The 18275-nt window shown below is 40.8% G+C and overlaps 1 protein-coding gene across 5 annotated transcripts in view; it reads left to right on the top strand.

Moving 5' to 3' along the window:
* Window positions 1-1714: 1714 nt before the first annotated feature.
* The window catches only part of sh3bp4a (SH3-domain binding protein 4a), a 36531-nt gene continuing 19970 nt past the window's right edge, over window positions 1715-18275 (top strand). For 3 of the 5 annotated variants that reach the window (XM_005452316.3, XM_019352192.2, XM_013272194.3), the window contains exons 1-3: window positions 1715-2008; window positions 11466-11635; window positions 12295-14648. In XM_005452316.3, the coding sequence (XP_005452373.1) occupies window positions 11512-11635; window positions 12295-14648 (2478 nt within the window). In that variant the 5' untranslated portion in view covers window positions 1715-2008; window positions 11466-11511. The other 2 variants (XM_005452317.4, XM_025903237.1) reach the window with 2 other exon arrangements.

Genomic DNA, 18275 nt, shown 5'->3' with positions numbered 1-18275 from the left:
TTTTTATTTCATAATTGCACATTAATCCTAATTTGCATTTATAGTTGTTCTCTATGTTTATGTTCTCTCTACTCTATGGGTTTCTTATTTCAAGATATTGTCCTCTGTTTTTTGAGTCATCGTCAACTCGAGTATAACATCTCTATGTGCTGACCACACGTTTAGCAATGAGGTCAAATCATTTGATTGTTGGGAAGGTTAATTGTGGAGCTGTATTAAAGATGTCATACTGCTTTTTCAGAGAGTGGACGTCACCAACTCTCACAAAGCACTTTTATTCTGCTTTTAATCTGTTATATTTAGTCTTTAGACAAGCTCTGGTTTTGAGGTTTTTCTTTCTGTTGTACTTTTGAACTAAAGCACAGTTAATTTTTTTCTGACTTTTCTGAATGTTGTTAGCAATGTCACCCAGACCCCAGCAGCCACAGAGGGATTTTATCTCGCTGACAATATTCACTCACCAAACCATCTATGAATTGCGGCTCATTAGCAGAGGACCATCCTGCTCTACGAGTCATTAACCCTTCAGCTTTATTTATAGACAGGCCCAGTCAGTGCTGATCATTACTGACTCCTGGGACAGTTTTATTGTGTTAACTGACATTTTATTCCCTATTTATGGAAATAACAACAGGTTCATTTTGTTTACCGAAAATTGAAACATGTGTTGGAACTAAAGAGACGAAACTTGGCTTCCTTTAATGTCACATGTATCATGGACATAGTAACGGTTAGTCAAGTGGCATGCCACATTTATTTATATATTTATATTTAATAATTCTGATTCATTTCATGATTATATATATTATACTTTTTTAAAATTCCACAATTTTTTAATTTTATTCATTTTATTACTAATTTTTTTTTGCCTTTTCTTTGGAATTTTTGTTCAATAAGCTAAACTTTTTATTTATTATTTTTTAAAACGTTTTATTTTCTTTGTACTTTATCATTTCTCTTTATCAGTTCTGTTTATCTTCTATTTTTAACAGTTTGTTTTATAATTTTGACTTTTGATTTTACAGTTTAGAATTTATTTTACTACAATTTAAGCTTTTTGAGGGTTTTATTATTACAAATTTGCCCTTATTTCTTTTGTTTCATTTTATCTAATAATTTATGTGTTTTGTTCCTTTTTACCTCTTAGTTTTGTACTTTTGCCTAAATTTGATTAATTTTATTTTATGTTTAGTATACACTCTGCACATTTTAACTCTAAATTTAAATGTAACTTTTTATTTAATAATGTTTAGATTTTTAATTTCTAAATGCAATATTTATTTGTAGCTTATAGTTTATAGTTTATATTTATTTATAAATATTAGCTTTTATTTCAGATTTTTCCATTATATTTAAGTTTTTACTTTATATTTTATTATTTTACTTTCTTATTTTTAACTATTATTGATACTTTGATTACTTTATTCTATTTCTTCTACTATTGTTTGACAGTTGTTATTTTTATAATCTATTTTTTTAATTAAATTTCTTAATTTTTGTTTCAAACTTTTACCTTGTATTTGTTATTCCATTTTTAATTTCATTTTAGTTGTGAATTTTACATTTCTGTTTTAATATGTGACAAATCAGACGAAAACAATTTTCATAAGACTGCTTTAGTAAAGTAATAGATTATTTTAGTGTAACCATCCAATGTGCGCATGTATGTGCATGTGTTATGGCCCCGCCCCTCGTCCTGACGTCACCAGTCCTATCCAGCGTCTGTCTCCAGTCCTCCGGCAGAGCGGAGCAGAGACGGACGGTTCAAGAGAGTTGAGCTTATATGTCATCGTTAAAAACTTCTCGGACTAGAAACAAGCTCTTACTTTTTCTTCTCAATAATTTCCCGTTTTTAAAAACAAAAAAAAATTGTTTGCTTAAGGCAAATGTCGCTGGAAAAAACGGTGAAAAGCAGAAGAAGAAGCGTCGCGCGGCTCTCCATCAGCTCCACTCTTCACCTTCACTCGGACCGTTCTCTGAGCGCACGGGAATTCCAGCCAGCCGGGAGGTCAGTTCACATTACAATCAATTTTAGAATTCACAGCCTCTGACTCTGTTTCAAAGTACTTAACCGCTCAGTTTAGTGGTTACCTCAGCAGAACTGTGCATGGAGACAAATTCGGCTTTACTCGCATGATGATACACGTTGTATATATTTATTCTCGGTGATTTAAAATGCAGTTGCGCTGCTTCACACTGACTTTTTACTTACATTTATCCCCCATAATGACTTTCTATAGTGTTTTACAAATATTTAATAGCATTTTGTCTGATAAGTTGTTTTAATGGTGTATAGTGCTTATTGTTATTTTATTTCCCCCAACATTTTCATGTTTTCCTTCGTGACCTTTTTGTCTTATTATTTGATATACTGTCTTTAAAGTGGTGGTTCAAAAGGAGAAGTTCAGCAGCAGCACAGTAAAAAGTGACTGGAAATGGCAATTTGGCAATTAGAGCTTATTGTCACGCGTGCACACGCTGTTATGCGCGTGCACGGCCCTCTCCAGCGCCTCTTTAGCCCTGCGAGTAAGGTCATCTGATAATCTCAAAATCCTCTCCCTCTCAGCTTCAAGGTTTAACAGGAGTGTTTTCCATGTTAAACACTTCTGCAAGAGACCTTTTGTCCCGTTTTCCCCTATTCAGGTTCATCTACTTGTCCTCCTCCTCTCTTTTTGCCTCAGCATCCTCCTGACCCATCTTCCTCCTTTTGCACTTCTTTCCTGACTCTTCTCTTGCTGCATTCTCCCTTTTCCCCCTTTCTTTTCCCTCTGGTATTCTCCCCCTCCTGTTCCTTCCCAGCCCTGCTGCATCCTATTTCCCTGCTCTCCTCTCCCACTTGATTTTGACTGCCCACTCTTCATCCATCTCTTTACTCCCTCAAGTCCTCTTTCTCTTCTCCTCCCTATCCTCCTTTGTCCTTTTATTCACCTCTGTCTTATAAACCTTCACTCCCTCTTTGTATCCTCCTCCTCTGTCCTTTCCCTTTCCTTTCCTTCATTATTTCCTGTCTTTTCCTCCCTTTCATTTTCCTCCTCCACTGAATCTCAGTTAACACACCTTGCCACATGAACCAATCACGATCAAACTGACATCACGTTCATGCTTCCCACACCATAAAACATGGCATACTTAGTTTTTATAGTCTGCAAATTGGTCATCATGACCTGGTGGAACGGGTTGCTGCCTTGAAGTTAGATAATCACGTTTTTACACCTGAAGCTCTTCAGGTTGGTGAGGAAAAAAGTCCAAAAGCAACCAATTATATTCTCATTATCTCCTTCCTTTTAAAAATGGAGCTCTGTCACATTAGCACATCCTCTATTATCACTTTAAAATGGGCTAAACTCCTTTCATGGAATTATAAATGCTGCTAATGTCACCATTAGCTCCTTTTGCATTTTCCCTGAATAATAACTTTCCCCCATCACTCAACTCTTAATGCTTTGTAAAGCACCGCTTGGCTGTTTTCCTGCTGGAAATCGAGACATCGGAAGTGAGTTATGGCAATCAAAACACAAATTTAAGCGATTTGCCGCCCCGATGCTGACCTGTTGACGTGTGCAAAGTGCCACTTCTTCTTAAACAGCCTTTTGCTGAAGAACCTCCTTCAGCGCGGAGGAGGAAGTGACACTAAAAGTGAGCACTTAGCGGGCCTCGTTTACCTGGAAATTCATCCCGAGGGGGCGAGAGAGTGGCGATTGTAATATTTTTACGGATGAATTTCTCTGGTGATGAACGGCGGTATTCGAGGGCAGAGCGGTGCTGCAGACTAATGTACTTGACCACATGCCAAGCGGAAGGCTTTTTTATTTATTATTTTATTTCTGCGGGGCAGAAATGAGCAGGTCGGCAGAACGTGGTGCTTCTCTGTGTGCAGACTTAAACAGAAAAGACGTTTTAAATGTTTTCTACAAAATAGAAAAAGTCCCAGAGGGAAGGTTGCCCATGATACTCCTTTATTTGCCTCGTCATCATATTATTTGGAGATTTTTCAATAAAGAGTTGAGCCTTTAATTTGATCATTGATGTTGTGCTGGCTCATTTTAAGCTAAGAGAAGATTAATTTAGATAAATAAAAGATCCCTTTGATGTATTTAGCACACCGTGATATATCAATCAACAGTAGCCTTTGGTCTCATTGGTAGTTCAGTCACTCGCCTTGAAGTTCAGAAAAGCTTAAATTAGGATCCGCCCACTTGGCTTAAGGTTGCTGAAGATCATTGACTTCTTTTCCTGTGTGGATGCCCCCTGATCCATCTAGGGTTAGGGGTAGATTTAGCATTGTCAGGTTTGGAAAAATTTGATTATTTAACATGTGGTTAAATTACAAGATAATCCTACTCTTAAACAGGTGGTTAGAAGCGACTCAGGTAGATGGACAGGTAGGTAAGAAGACAGTTGGGCAGACAGGCTGATAGACCGATAGGTGGGTAGATAGTCAGATGGATAGGCAGGTAGGTATGCAGAAAGAGTGATAAGCAGGTAACTAGGCAGTTAGGTAGACAGATGAACATACAGCTAGGTTTGCATATAGGTTGGTAGGTAGATCGACAGATTGATACATGGGTAGGTAGGTAGAAAAATCACACACACACACCATAAAAAGTAAACAGTTTAAATATACAATTAGTTGCATATATATATACACGATCGAGGCATTACTGTAAATGGACTGACAGGGACATTTCCACCCATACTGGTGGATCAACAACTCAACATCCAGAGTATCTTAATTATTCCCAGTAATAGAATCAGAATCAGTTTTTGCAAAACAGAAAATAAATGGATGTCTTGCAAGTGTGATTCACTTCCACATTGGCTTCACTTTATACAGTCTTTACGATCAGCATTTTTGGGGGTTTTTAATTCCCTGTCCTTTCAGACTCCTAGAAACATCTACGGTGGCCCACAGAGACCAATCATTAAACTCCTGTCCAATCAAACCAACTGAAAGAGAAGGTGAAACCACTAATTAGAGGTGACCGTTATCCTCATTCATTTTTAATTTCATTTGGCAGCGTGCAAACTTCCAAGGACATGTTTGCCCCGGAGTTCTTGCTTCATTTCTCCTGCTGTTTCACTTCGACCACATCGCAGGTGTAAACACACGTCCCCTGGTGCATGCTGGGAGCAAAGCTGCATCGCCTCGGGCAGGCCTGGTCGCCACTTGACTCGACTCGACCTAATGTGTTTGCGTCCCGAGGTTGGCACTGAATTAAACCCGAGAGCCTGTTCTCAGTTTCCTGCAGAACAGATGAAAGAGCTGACATTTAGTGGAGCTTAAAGTCGAGTCAGACTGGGTTTTTGGAGGCTCCAGCTTCACTCTTTTGCTGAAAGAGGTGTTTATTTTTCACATTAATGGAATGTGGAGGTTTTATCTGATGTTTACTTTTTGAAGATTTAGCTAACAAGCCTATAAAGGTGTTTTTATTTCATCTTACTAAACTGATCTCTGAGAATTACAGCACAAGAGGAAGTGAGGAGCTTACTTTGGGGTGCTTGATCTTGATTTAGGAGACTTTTACTCCTGCTTTGATCTGACATTGCTTCTATGTGAACGCTTACAGAGTTAATAGATTAAATATAGATATTGTAGGTTAAGTTTAAGGCTTTGTTTTCCTGCCAGCAGATGTGTGCTGCCCATTAGAAACAGCCATGATGGAAAAATGATAAAGTCTCCGTGAGCATATGGCTGCTGGAAATAGTCATTACAGTTACATTCATCCAGGGATTAGGACCGGCCCACTCTCGGCTAATTAAACTTTCGACTCCCCGATGTGCCCACCGCTCCTGCGCTCCATCAGCCTGACCGAAATGTGTTGATAACTCGTAAACATTTTGACGACTCGCATGTGAATGCAATGCAAAGGCCGGCCAAGAAGCGCTCCGGCAGCTCACTGCAAAGCCTCTAAAAAATGCTGTTTTGGCGTTTTCACTCCCTCTGAAATGGAAATTTATCTGTAAACATGACGTAGAACACAAGTAGGAGATATCATTTTGCTCTCTGTAGTTGGAGTTATTATTTCTGTATCTCCTCATTTCTCAGAGGCGGTCAAACAAGCTTGTTTCTCTCTTGTCCTTTTAATGACTTGTCATTTTCCTCACCAGATCCTAGATGGGGTTTTTTCTTCCCTGACAAAAGTTTGAGCTTTTAGCACTCCATTTTTCTCAGAGCTGAACCTCCTGCAGTGAACTCCCCCTCCCTCACCTGTATCTGTCAGAGCCATCCTCACCTCCCGCTGCATTTAGCACTGATCGTCGTGGCATTATATCAAAGAGAGGACACGGTATTTTTGTCTGCCGGCTTGTTATTGATAGCAGCCGAGCCGGCTCGCTGAGTGCTCATTTTTGAGCAGGAAGGAGGGGTTTTATCGATGAGCCGCACGCTCAGGAAAATGAAATGTCACCTCAAAGGAGTTTGACCGGTTTTCAGCGGGAGCTCCCAGGTGAACATATGCAGCCATTAAGCAATTCCCCCACTTTCTCTTCCCTGCACACCCCGCATCTGAGAGTCCACCTCCGCTGCAGTTTTGTTTAATCTCCAGAGAGGCAGATGTGAAAATATCAGCAGGTTTGCAAGGGAGCAGCTGAAAAACTCAAGGATAATAAACACATGCATGAACCAAAAGACTAGAGGAAGTTTTGGTTGTTGTTTTTTTTTCAGCTTTAATGGAGATAAAATGATTGTTCATTAAGGTGGAGTACTTTGAGCCACTGTGGTAGAGCTGAGCACAAAAAGAATAACCAGAGAACAGTTTGACCTTGACAGTGGCGAGGATGCAAGAAGCCCTGCTGCTCTTTATGCTACTACCCAAATAGAAGATGGGAGACACAATGCACCCCCCCCATCACCACCTTCAGAAACCGTGGTGGGTATTGGCAGCCTCAAAGAATACAATAGGACGATCAGACTATTGAAATCACCCAACCCTACACTGCAATATCTTTTGTTCGCTCGTTCCTCTCCTTACATTCATCCTTCTTACTGGCACTAATCACTGACTTGGTTTCATCAGTTTATACTGTACTCTAGTATTCAATTGGATTTTTGTCCCTTATTCCCAGTGAAATGCTGGCGTGTCTTAGCCCACCCCAAGAGTTTAGCTTTGTTTTCTCTCCTGAGAATCAGGCTAGAGATGCTTTTTTTATCCTCTGAGATTACTAGGCAGTCTTCTTCTTGTTATAGTTTTGTTTTTCTGTCTTAGTGCAGAGTTTTTTAAAATTTGGTGCCTAAGGTCCATTTTCACAATTTCAAGACTTACTTGTATTCATATCTGCACAAAATAGCCTCAGGTCAGATCAGGTTTCAGGGAGCATACTAAAGCCTCTTTTTCACTGGAACCTATTCGGTTCGGCTCAACTCGACTTAGTTTCAGTCGTTTTCCATTACAATTGTGTGCCACCTAAATATGCACAGGATTGTTATAACAACACCAAAAGTCTAATGACGTCATTTATATGCAACACAAACACAACACAAAAATGGAGGTGATGGTATACCTCCTACTAGGTGTTTGGTTTTTCATCAGACTGAGAGACCACGATGTTGGCTTTTGTGTAGCCATTTCCCTTGTTACCGGGTTTCAAAATTGATGGGTTTGATTTTTGTGAAGGAGTCTGTCATAACTCAATAAAAAAGGACCTGGTACCAGGTACTATCACCTAATGGAAAACCCAAAACCAAGTCGCAATGAGCTGTAGTATGCTACTGTCGGCTGCTCCCTTGCCATAAGGGGTCGCCACAGCGGATACCTCCGCATGTTTATTTTGGCAGCCTCAGTTGACCAAAGTGCTTCATAGGTTTTTTGAATTATACACTCTACATTCAGTCACTAAATCAACAATTAAAACAATTTACCTTGCCTCCATCACCTAATCCAACACTTTCACACTGTTCACAAATGGCATATCTGCCTCTGGGGTGGGATCTAGCTCTCTTTAAAATACATTTTTCCACACGGGAATTTTTACTTTGCAAGTGCCTTTTCAGCTTGTTTGGCAACTTCCTCCATGGTCTGAGAGCTGCTGATGTCACGAGACAGAGGTTGCATCACCATCTGCTACCAGTTTTTCTCCTTGCTTTAGGTGGTGGGACTTGTGCACTGGTGGTTAGTCGTGGTTTACTCCACAGAAGTGTTCATTCCTCCTCACTGTCAATCAGCGCCATTGATGTGTCACACTTTAATAAGTCCCACCATGCTGTAACTGCAAACAGTCTGGGTTTAGCTGGACTTCCCCTTGAAAGGATTTTTTAAATACTAGAAACTGGTTAATTCCTTGCCTTTTTTTGCAGTGGTATATCAAAATTGGTTGAGGCAGGAGACTCTGGCACAGCTGTATTTGGCTCAAAGCACACCATTTGGGAGATCCTTATCATAGGGTGTAGTTGGTAATGGCTGGTTCCCCCCTTGTGCTTTAGAGCTCCTCACAGTCCCTGATTTAGAAACTAGTCATAATCTGACGCTGAAAACACCCCTCTTTGCTTAGAATAATATTCTGAATTCCGACTCATTCTCTTAATTCTGATGCTTCCTGCTATCAAATTACTGCTTAGTCAGGGGTGTTCAGCGAAAAACTGAGACACAGCCATGTTTCTGACAGCTGAACAATGGCTGCAGGTTGATTTAGTCGAGCAAGCCCCTGATGAGTCCATCAAATCCACCTCAGCTTCATCTGAATACTGCCTCAGTGGAAGGTTATACAATAACGGCATGTAACAATAATCGTCAATGCCAGACATGTTCAAAGAGAGCTGAGATTTTCACATAGTTGAAAATACAATAATTTCAAAAGGAGTAGGGACCTTAGACAAAGTATTCAGTGTGCACAGATACACTAAAGTTCTGAATATCACAATTTTACACTGAGGATTAACCTCCAACCCAGATGAAGCTCAGTTTTTTATGTTTTGCTTTTGGTTTTCTTTCAGTTTACCAGCTTTGATGCTGCGTGATGAGAGGGAAGACAGTTTTCAGAAGAAATTATGATTTAGAAGAAGTTTTATGTTTTAAACCAACAATTTTGTCCTCCAAAACTAGTATTGAGCCCTCTCAGGAACCTCTTCCAACACTCTTTTTGGTTGGCACTGTTTTGGAGGAAGTTCTGAGCAGCTGCTCAGAGGAAGCAAAAAGCTGGTGTACTCTCACTAATGCATGTCAGTAGCTACTAATAATACTGCAGCTAATTTGCTGTGTTGTCCTTAGTTGTGAGTGAAAGCTGCAAAGCAGTAGTTTATGAAAATGAGCTGCATGGAAATCCACCTGCACACATTACAGCTCTAATAATGACAATCATTGAAAGGCATTTTCATGGCTCCTCCTGCAGTCTGTGTTGCTTTAATCAGATTAAAATGGCATCATTAGTGTGCAAATGCAAATGTCCCCACTGTCGCCGCTCGCCACGTCCTGCCGGAATAACAAAGTCTCGTGGGACGTTTTTGCTGCAAAACAATTTCTTGCCGCCTCTCTAATCAGATTATAGTCCTCTGTTGCCTGTGTGTGTTTTTCAAATTTAATCACAGCTCACTTCTGACAAGGAAATTGGTAACTTGCTTGATATGATCTGAGATATAAAATAAGCACTGTAATCAGTGGAGTAAGTGCAAACAGCCTCTGAGATTGGCCCGCAATTTTTTACATTTCTACCAGATGTAATTCTGTATGTTCAAACATGCTACATGTCCTGAAGTATGTGAACAGAACTGTCCAAATATTTGATAATTAAATCAGTCTTTGTAGTTTTTCTGCATTTTTGTGGTTTTGTCTCAGAACAGGATTGAATGCAGGTATATTTTAGACATTCTCAATACTAAATGATGCCACCAGTACATAACAGACCCTTCAGTTTACAATGTTGTTTTATTATCATCCATCCATCCATTCTGTGCCGCTTATGCATTTAAAGGTCGCGGGGGGTCGCATCGATTTAATCAGAGGTTTTGTAATGTTATATTACAATGTGAATATGGACCTGAAGCTGCAGTAGTTTGGTGTAGAAAAACTCAGTCTTGGCTGGCCAGCCACTACCTTTAGCCCACAACATAAGCTGTAGTTTCTGGCTAGTGTGATGACTACAGTTTCTTGGATGCTAAGTACTAGCTAGCTGTGAAACTCTTCCGTCCATTTTCTACCACTTATTAATGTCCAGGTCACGTGGGTAGCTGTATCAGCAAAGAGGCCCCGCCTTCCCTCTCCCTGGCCTCCTCTCGTTCTTCTGAAGGGGAATTGAGGCAATCCCAAGCTGGCCAAGGGCTCACCTCAACTCAGGAAGCACTCAGGATTAATTTAGTCAGATACTCAAACCGACTCAGCTGGCTTTTTTTAGTGTATTGGAGTAGGGACTCTACTCTGAGCCCTCTCAAATGGTTGAGCTCCTCACCGTAACTCTGAGGGAAAGCTTGAAGGAAGCTAATATTGCCACTTATATCTGTGAAGTATCGGTGATCTCATTCTTTTGGTTGTGGCTGTATGACTGGTCAGCAAGACTCCTAATATACAGTAACAGATTGATTTACTTTCTCCTTAAATTCTACGTCTAAAGGACTCCAGATCATATTATACACATGCACACTTGGTATTAATATTCTCTATAGTCATTTCAATTGTATAAATGTGCATTACACCATTTCAGTTTTTTAGATTACTTGTCTCATTTCATTTAATAAAGATGGGCAGGGGAAACATATCTCCAAGCAAGTCAATGAGCCTGTTGAGTTGGTTGCTAAGGGGACAATAAGTTTGCAGTGTTTATTCAAAATGTTGAGCCATCTGTTTGTGTCATGTAAAGGGTCTAGATTTAAATCTGGGTTGGAAAAGGTTTTTACATCCATGGTTTTGATATCAAGCAATCAGCTATCACATAAAGGATATCTAAATACCTGTGGCCTTATACTGTATTTGTCAACATATTTTTTTTCTTTGTCTTTGGATTTGTGTGTTCTTTTTGTAGTTTAACTCGCTTTTAGAAGTTTCTACTGTTTCTTGTTGCAAAGTTTTGAGGATTTGGAAGTGATAGAGGTGGTATAGCATACAAAGAGTTTTCTACACTCTGTTATTCCTGCGAAGAAATAAAAGTGAGCTTCCCTTGTTCTTTACAATATGTTCCTGACCTTCCTCACTGCCACTGTGACTCAGAACTTAAATCTCTTTTGGATTTATTTCTTTATTGCTTTTCAATTGTTCTCATGAATCACATCTCTGTTTCTCCCCGACTTCAACACACTTGCTCATTGCATTGATTCAGAAAAACACTCCCTGTTCATGCAGGGGCTCATTTCTGTGCCAGCCTTATTTTCTGCTCCTGCAGCTTTGACCTTTGACTATGCTACTGATGTAGAAAATTAGCATTGCTTCTGGAAGTTGCACCAGATTTGCTTGAATGCCTAAGTGAGTGTTCTTGAATGTTTATAATTGGGTGGGTGCTCCCATCCAGTCACTAAATCCTTTATGTGTTTGTTTCCCATTCAGTTGAAAAGCTGCCGATGAGCCAACATTTTTTTTTTAAGTACCGGCCATGGCTGCCCATCGAATCATCAGAGTGACTAACAACAACCACATCCTGCCTCGATGTAAGTCTGAGGGGACGCTCATCGACCTCAGTGAAGGGGTGTCTGGGGCCAGTCTCAGCGATGTCAAAGGTCAGTGTTCAACTGCAGCCACGCCACTTTTGTCCAGTTGCAACGCGTTTGTTGCCCTTTGAGGTCCAAACCCCTGATTCGTTTAAAAAACTGTTTCATTAAATTTCACTTGAAATCTGGAATTTAAATAATTTGTTTTAATTTTTATGCTTTTCATCTTTTTGGAGTTAAATTATTCAGCTAAAAATAGGTTTATTCATATCCGAGTTCTTTCACTTCACTGGTTTCATCTCATTACAGCTTTGTTTACATGCTCCATATACGCTAATGAGGTGACCTAAAAATAGTAAATTATGCAGTAAATTATGCAGTAAATTATGCAGTAAATTATGCGCTTCATCTGATCATACATACCTGAGGAAATATAGTTGGATTCAGATTATTAGAGACAAGCTTTTGGTTGTTCTGTGGGTACTATGGCTATCTTATGATCTGTTTTCACTGAACCACTGACCCATTTGGATACAAGTCTCTCAGTGAGATCCAAAGTACGACTACCTAATTAGCTCAACTGGTTCATTATATCTGTCTCTGATTATGAGACAAGCACTGTTAACTACAGCACAGTGATTAAGTGCACTTACCTAAAGTAGGGCCAAACCAGTTACAAAACTCTTTGCAATCAGGACAATTACAGTGTAATCTTTTTTCCTTTTCAGTGCCTTCTCCGAGTGCCTTAAGGCTGGACACTTCAGCCTCCTATGGAGCCGCACAGGAAGTTGTTGCCATAAAGGATTATTGCCCAAGCAGCTTTACCACTCTCAAATTCTCCAAAGGTGATCGTCTGTATGTGCTGGACACATCAGGGGGAGAATGGTGGTATGCCCACAACAACACAGAAATGGGATACATCCCAGCTGCATATGTCCAGCCGGTCAGCTTCAGGAACTCTTCGCTGAGCGACAGTGGGATGATTGACAGTGCTGGGGAGGGGTATGAGGATGGACTAAAGGAATCTGGAGGTCTCGGAGAGTGGACAGCAGTGAGCCTAAGGCCCTCTCCAATTTACAACAACAGCCACTTTTCTGCAAACCCCTTTATCTGTCCCTTAGATCAAAACTGCAAAGAGGCAGGTGTGAGACACTCAGCAGATCTCATTCTCTTTGATGCTCTGGCATCACCATCGACATGCTCCAGCTTTAGTACTAGTACAATCATGAACAATGGGTTTCACAGCTATAATTTTAACAATACCAACCCCATCAGCCCCATCCAAGAGATTACACCTAACCTCCACAGGGATAATCCATTTTTCAGGAGTAAGCGTTCCCACAGTTTGTCTGAACTGTCCGTGCTACAAGCGCAATCAAATGCAACCTTACCTTCTTCTGGATTCTTCACGGGCCTTAAGGCTCCTTCACCGGAGCAGTTTCAGAGCAGGGAGGACTTCAGGACTGCGTGGCTAAACCACAGAAAGCTAGCCAGGTCTTGCCATGACCTTGACTCTCTGGGTCAGAGTCCAGGTTGGGGGCAGACACAGCCGGTGGAGACCAACATAGTGTGCAGGTTGGACTGTAATGGAGGGGTTGTTCAGCTTCCAGACACCCACATAAGCGTGCACATTCCAGAGGGACACGTTAGCCATGGAGACCACCAGCAGATCTCCTTGAAAGCCTTACTAGACCCTCCTTTGGAACTAAATAATGATCACTGCTCTACCATAAGCCCTGTGGTGGAACTCAAGCTCAGCAACATGGAGACCAAGTCTTTCATCACGCTGGAGATGAAGGTATCAGTAACTGTGAAGAGAGAGAGCTGTCACACTGCTGAAGTGGTTTGTGTTCGTAGTGATTTTAAAGAAGGGCCTTATACACCGATCCCTAATGCTTACATATACAAGGATACAGTGCAGGTACAGCTGGATAGTCTCGAGCCCTGCATATACGTGGCTGTTGTGGTTCAGTCACAGTACCTCAGCCACAATACAACTGTTTGGGACCACGTGCAGAAGAAGGTAACCTTGGGTGTATATGGACCCAAGCACATTCACCCATCCTTCAAGACAGTTGTGGCCATGTTTGGGCATGACTGTGCTCCTAAAACCTTGCTGGTAAATGAAGTTGGCCGGCAGTCTAGCTCAACTCCGCCAGTGGCCCTCCAGCTGTGGGGGAAGCACCAGTTTGTTTTGGGATACCCTCAGGACCTCAAGGTTGGTTTGTACTCCAACATGTCCAACTACCAGGTAAAGGCAAGCGAGGGCGCTGGCGTGATTCGTGGATTTCAGGTAAAACTGGGGAAAGTGAGCAGACTCCTGTACATGATCACATCGCACAACCCCAGCAGCATCTCAGACTTTACTCTCAGGGTCCAAGTCAAAGATGCCCTCGATTGTATCCTGACTCAGTTCTGCGTCCAAACCCCACAGCCACCGCCAAAGACAGGTGCAAGGATTACAGGCCAGAGGAGGTTCTTGAAAAAGAAAGAGGTGGATAAGATTGTCCTCTCACCTTTAGCTGTCACCTCAAAATACCCCAAATTTCAGGAGCGGTGCATTACAAACCTGAAATTTGGGAAACTGATAAAAACAGTTATCAGACAGCACAAGAGTACCTATTTGTTGGAGTACAAGAAGGGGGATGTTATTGCCTTGCTCAGTGAGGAGAAAATCAAACTACGAGGGCAGCTGCGGACCAAAGAATGGTACATTGGATACTATCAGGGGAAGATGGGGCTTGTCCACGCCAAAAACGTTTTGGTTCTGGGTAAGGTCAAGCCCATTTATTGGTGTGGACCGGACTTAATGACCACAATGCTGCTGGAGCAGATCCTGAAGCCTTGCAAATTTCTTACTTATATTTATGCGACTGTGAGGACTGTTTTAATGGAGAACGTTGGTAGCTGGAGGGCATTCGCGGACGCACTTGGGTATGGGAATTTGCCATTGAATTATTTTTGTCGGACTGAGTTGGACAATGAACCAGAGAAGGTGGCATCAGTTTTGGAGAAACTCAAAGAGGAATGCACCAATATGGAGAATAAGGAGAGGAAGTCCTTCCAACGGGAACTCATGATGGTAAGACAGAGTCATGAAAGTTTTGGTATTAATGTTACAGTATAACAATATAATGGATGATATTCTTGTTTGTCTATTGATAGCTGGCTTAGACCGACGTTGGTGAAGCTAAATAGCGTAAAGGATTTTGTGCCAGTTGGTGGAATATAACTTTATTTCTTTGTTTTCTGTAAACTGATTGAAACCTGAAATTTCCATAACACATGTTGTTTTTGTAGTCCTTTATGTGTTGCATTTTTCAAGAACACAGACCAGTCATTTCCCACTCATAAACCTAGCTTGGTTGACCTGCCTCAGATAAGTATATCTTATTTTTATTGGCTCCATAATATAGAGATTAGACATTTGCAGAATAAGCAAAAGATCCCCGATTTAATGCCAGAAGAAGACAAGGATTGTTGCTATCAGGGTGCTATTAAGGGTATCCAGTTTTTTAAAAATCTGCTAACCTGATAACCAGCTAACCAAAGCCCTTCCTGTCTCATGAATTACTACTTTTGTGGCAGTCCTCATCCTGCTGCTTCTCCAGTGAGTCTGTCATCCAGTTTCACTATCTTTCTAGCGTTGGTCCTTGTTGGTCTGGAGATCTTGAGGAACCTCCAGCAGATGGAGGACAGGTTCATGGTTAGCTACTTCAAGTTTACTAAGGCTGCAGAGCAAAAAAGGATGTCCAACTGAAACAACAGTGCTAATGGATTTGGAGTTTTGGACACTTGAATACCTGCCGCTTTCTGTTTGGCCAAAAAAAAAAGACTTGCAGGGAATGTGTTTGAAAATGCTCTTAGCACTTTAGCACTTTAAGGTGCCCTTGAGTGCAAGACACTTAAACTTGAGTGCCTCCCATTTTCACCGACGTACCATGGCCTCATTCTCCAGGACTGTGCACTCAACAGTTGTGAAACTCCATCCTTTTTTTCTACAAAAGGTGAGCTTAAAAGACAAATATCTGTCACTGTCTTTTAGAGAATGAGGTCTTGTCCACAATGGGAAAGTCATTTAGCTACAAACGTATTCAGAAATAGTAAAAATGCTGATGACAAGTTTTAGAGCTCAAGGTGACATCTTGAAAAAAAGCAGCAAATTCTCACATTTAAGTCAGAGGATAAATGGACACTTTGCTGCATAATCCCTTTGGAATAATGCAAGTTCACAATCGATAAATTTTCCGTTATCAGAGCTATGACATAAAGGCGTGAAATGAGTCCCATTCCCCTGTAATCCTCCAACAGTTATAGACTATTGAAGAATATATTCATGCTCAGCAATTCATGCACTTCATTAACATATCAATAAGTATGGGCTTTTATTCTGAAATGTGGCATATTACAAAGTGTGAGAGGGCTGTCAGCTGTTTGCTGCATCATTAGGTTTGCTCTGTGGTGGCAAAAAGAATCACTTCTCTCAGCCAATCAGAAGCAGTCGCCATTTGATTTATTGCTTCTTTGCTGGAACAGCCATTAACATTATGTCTTTGCACTGTAGTAGCACACAGTGTGACACAGTCTGGGTGTGAACTGGAAGGATTTGAGAGTGCGTGCTCGCGCACATGAATGGTAAACAACTCATCTTAGAGCCTGAGGTGGGCTCACAGTGGAACGGCCATCACATGAAAAATGAAGGAAAAAAATGAAGGAGAAAATAAGGAAGAAAATCCTGTAAAGGGAAAGCACTGAAATGAACCCTAACATCTGCAGTGTGGGGTAGGAACGGCTCTGTGAGGCACATGCAGGGCGGCCTTGATGTGTTTTTCTTCTCCAACATTGCTGGCACCCTGGGGGAAGCAAAAATAGTCCTGAGACGTTTCCATCACCAAACGGCGTTATTCAGAAAGTACTTCTGCGACTGCTGCTTATCCGAGCAGAGTTGATGAAGCGTGCACGCGCTGTTGCTACAACTCGGGGCGACTGCAGGTTACGGCCGCCGGAGCAGGTTGAGGTGAAACACCTTCCTAAATGGGACTTAGAAGTTTAGCTGTTGCTCATTTTCTCCTGATGCATTCTGCTTCACTGTTTTTTTTTTTCCAGGGTAACTTGATTGTAGCTACCTCTCGCTGTATGGCTGTAAGTCATATCATCAGCCCCATAATCAGCCATAATCTGCAGAGGAGGAGCGCTCTTTTATGTTTCATAAAAGGCTTTTATTCTGGCGAATACCTTTGGCTCCTGCTGAAGCTTTCCAGCTTGCTGTGTGGACAAAGTGTGTCTTGGCTTTCTTATCTCTGAGCCAGACTTCATCCTTGACTCCACTGAACTTTTTTTTTTTAATGTTTGCAGAAAAATGAAACAAATACACGCACATGTCTGTCACTGAAGTCCAGCAATTTCCTTTCATCACCAAGGACAGTTAGAAACGTGTCCCGCTGACCTCAATAGAAAGATTTGTCCACATGGTTTACAGAGTTAGACTGATGTATTATAAGGGTTGTTTTTTTTTTTTTTATGTGTGATCTAGCTGAATGCTGCTGCAGAAAAACAGCCTTTGACCTGTTTTGACCAACAACAACAAAATAAATGTCTGATCGCTAAGCTCTTTGAACTGAATTACACTTAAAGTCTCTTTGAAAACTGATAAATCTCATAAAACTAGCATGTGTCTCAGGCCTAAAAGCTCACTTTAAAAACATATTTAAAGATTAAATAATACACTACTGTGCAAAAGTATTGAGCCAGCCTTGAACTGTTGTCTTGAGCAATAGTTTCTGGCTTTCTGAAGGTCTTTCAAGGTTCAAGGTTTTTTTGGGACATTGGTTACTTTTTCACTAATTTCCAGTCCAGTCCGTGTACTTGCACATTGTTTGTTTAAGCCACTTAACAATTAAAAAAATATTATCAATTCAAGCACAAAAGGCATCTAACTGCCATCTAACTTGGCAAAGAACCGTTTTTAAAATTGTATCTTTAGGCACTTTGTCAATAGCAGCCTGTCACAAAAGCACGGGGGAAAAGCGGAGGTATGCCAAATTACACTGAACTGGACTGAAAATCAGTGGCAATGGGTCTGATGGAGTGATGAATATACATTTGACGTTTTTGGTACAGATCATCTTCAATATGTACAGAGGAGGTGAGGATCTAAAAACAATGATCCCAAACACACTGGCAATGCAGTAAAAGGATACCTGGATAGAAAAACACACAGTGGAACACTATCAGTCATGGAGTGGCCTCCCCAGAGCCCGGACCTCAACATTATTGAAGCAGTGTGGGATCATGTTGACAGAGAATGGAACAAAAGGCAGAAACATCCAAAGAAGAGCTTTGAATGTCCTTCAAGAAGCCTGGAGAACTATTCCTGAAGACTACTTAAAGAAATGACAAGAAAGCTGCCTAAGAGAGCTCATGATGGCACAAAGAAATTTAAAGAACATTTAAACCTTTTAAGTACTCATTCATACTCTAGGTCAGTCTGATATTTAAAGTTTGACTGTAACTTCTTGTATTCATTACTAGAAGAGGTTAAAGTCTTTAAGTTTCAATTTTCTCTTCTGTAAATGTTTTTTTTTTTTTTTTTTTTTTTTTTTTTTTGCTGCTTCTTTTTGCCCTCCACAGTGGATTTAAGGCATGGGCTTCTTTATAGTTTGATAATTCACAGGTTAAGTATTGCAGAAAACAGCTGGCGGCAGTTGCA

Source organism: Oreochromis niloticus, linkage group LG23 (genome assembly GCF_001858045.2).
Source record: "Oreochromis niloticus isolate F11D_XX linkage group LG23, O_niloticus_UMD_NMBU, whole genome shotgun sequence".
Taxonomy (NCBI): Eukaryota; Metazoa; Chordata; class Actinopteri; order Cichliformes; family Cichlidae; genus Oreochromis; species Oreochromis niloticus.
The sequence above is the reverse complement of the archived record's forward strand: the minus strand, read 5'-3'. Positions and strand labels throughout refer to the sequence as shown.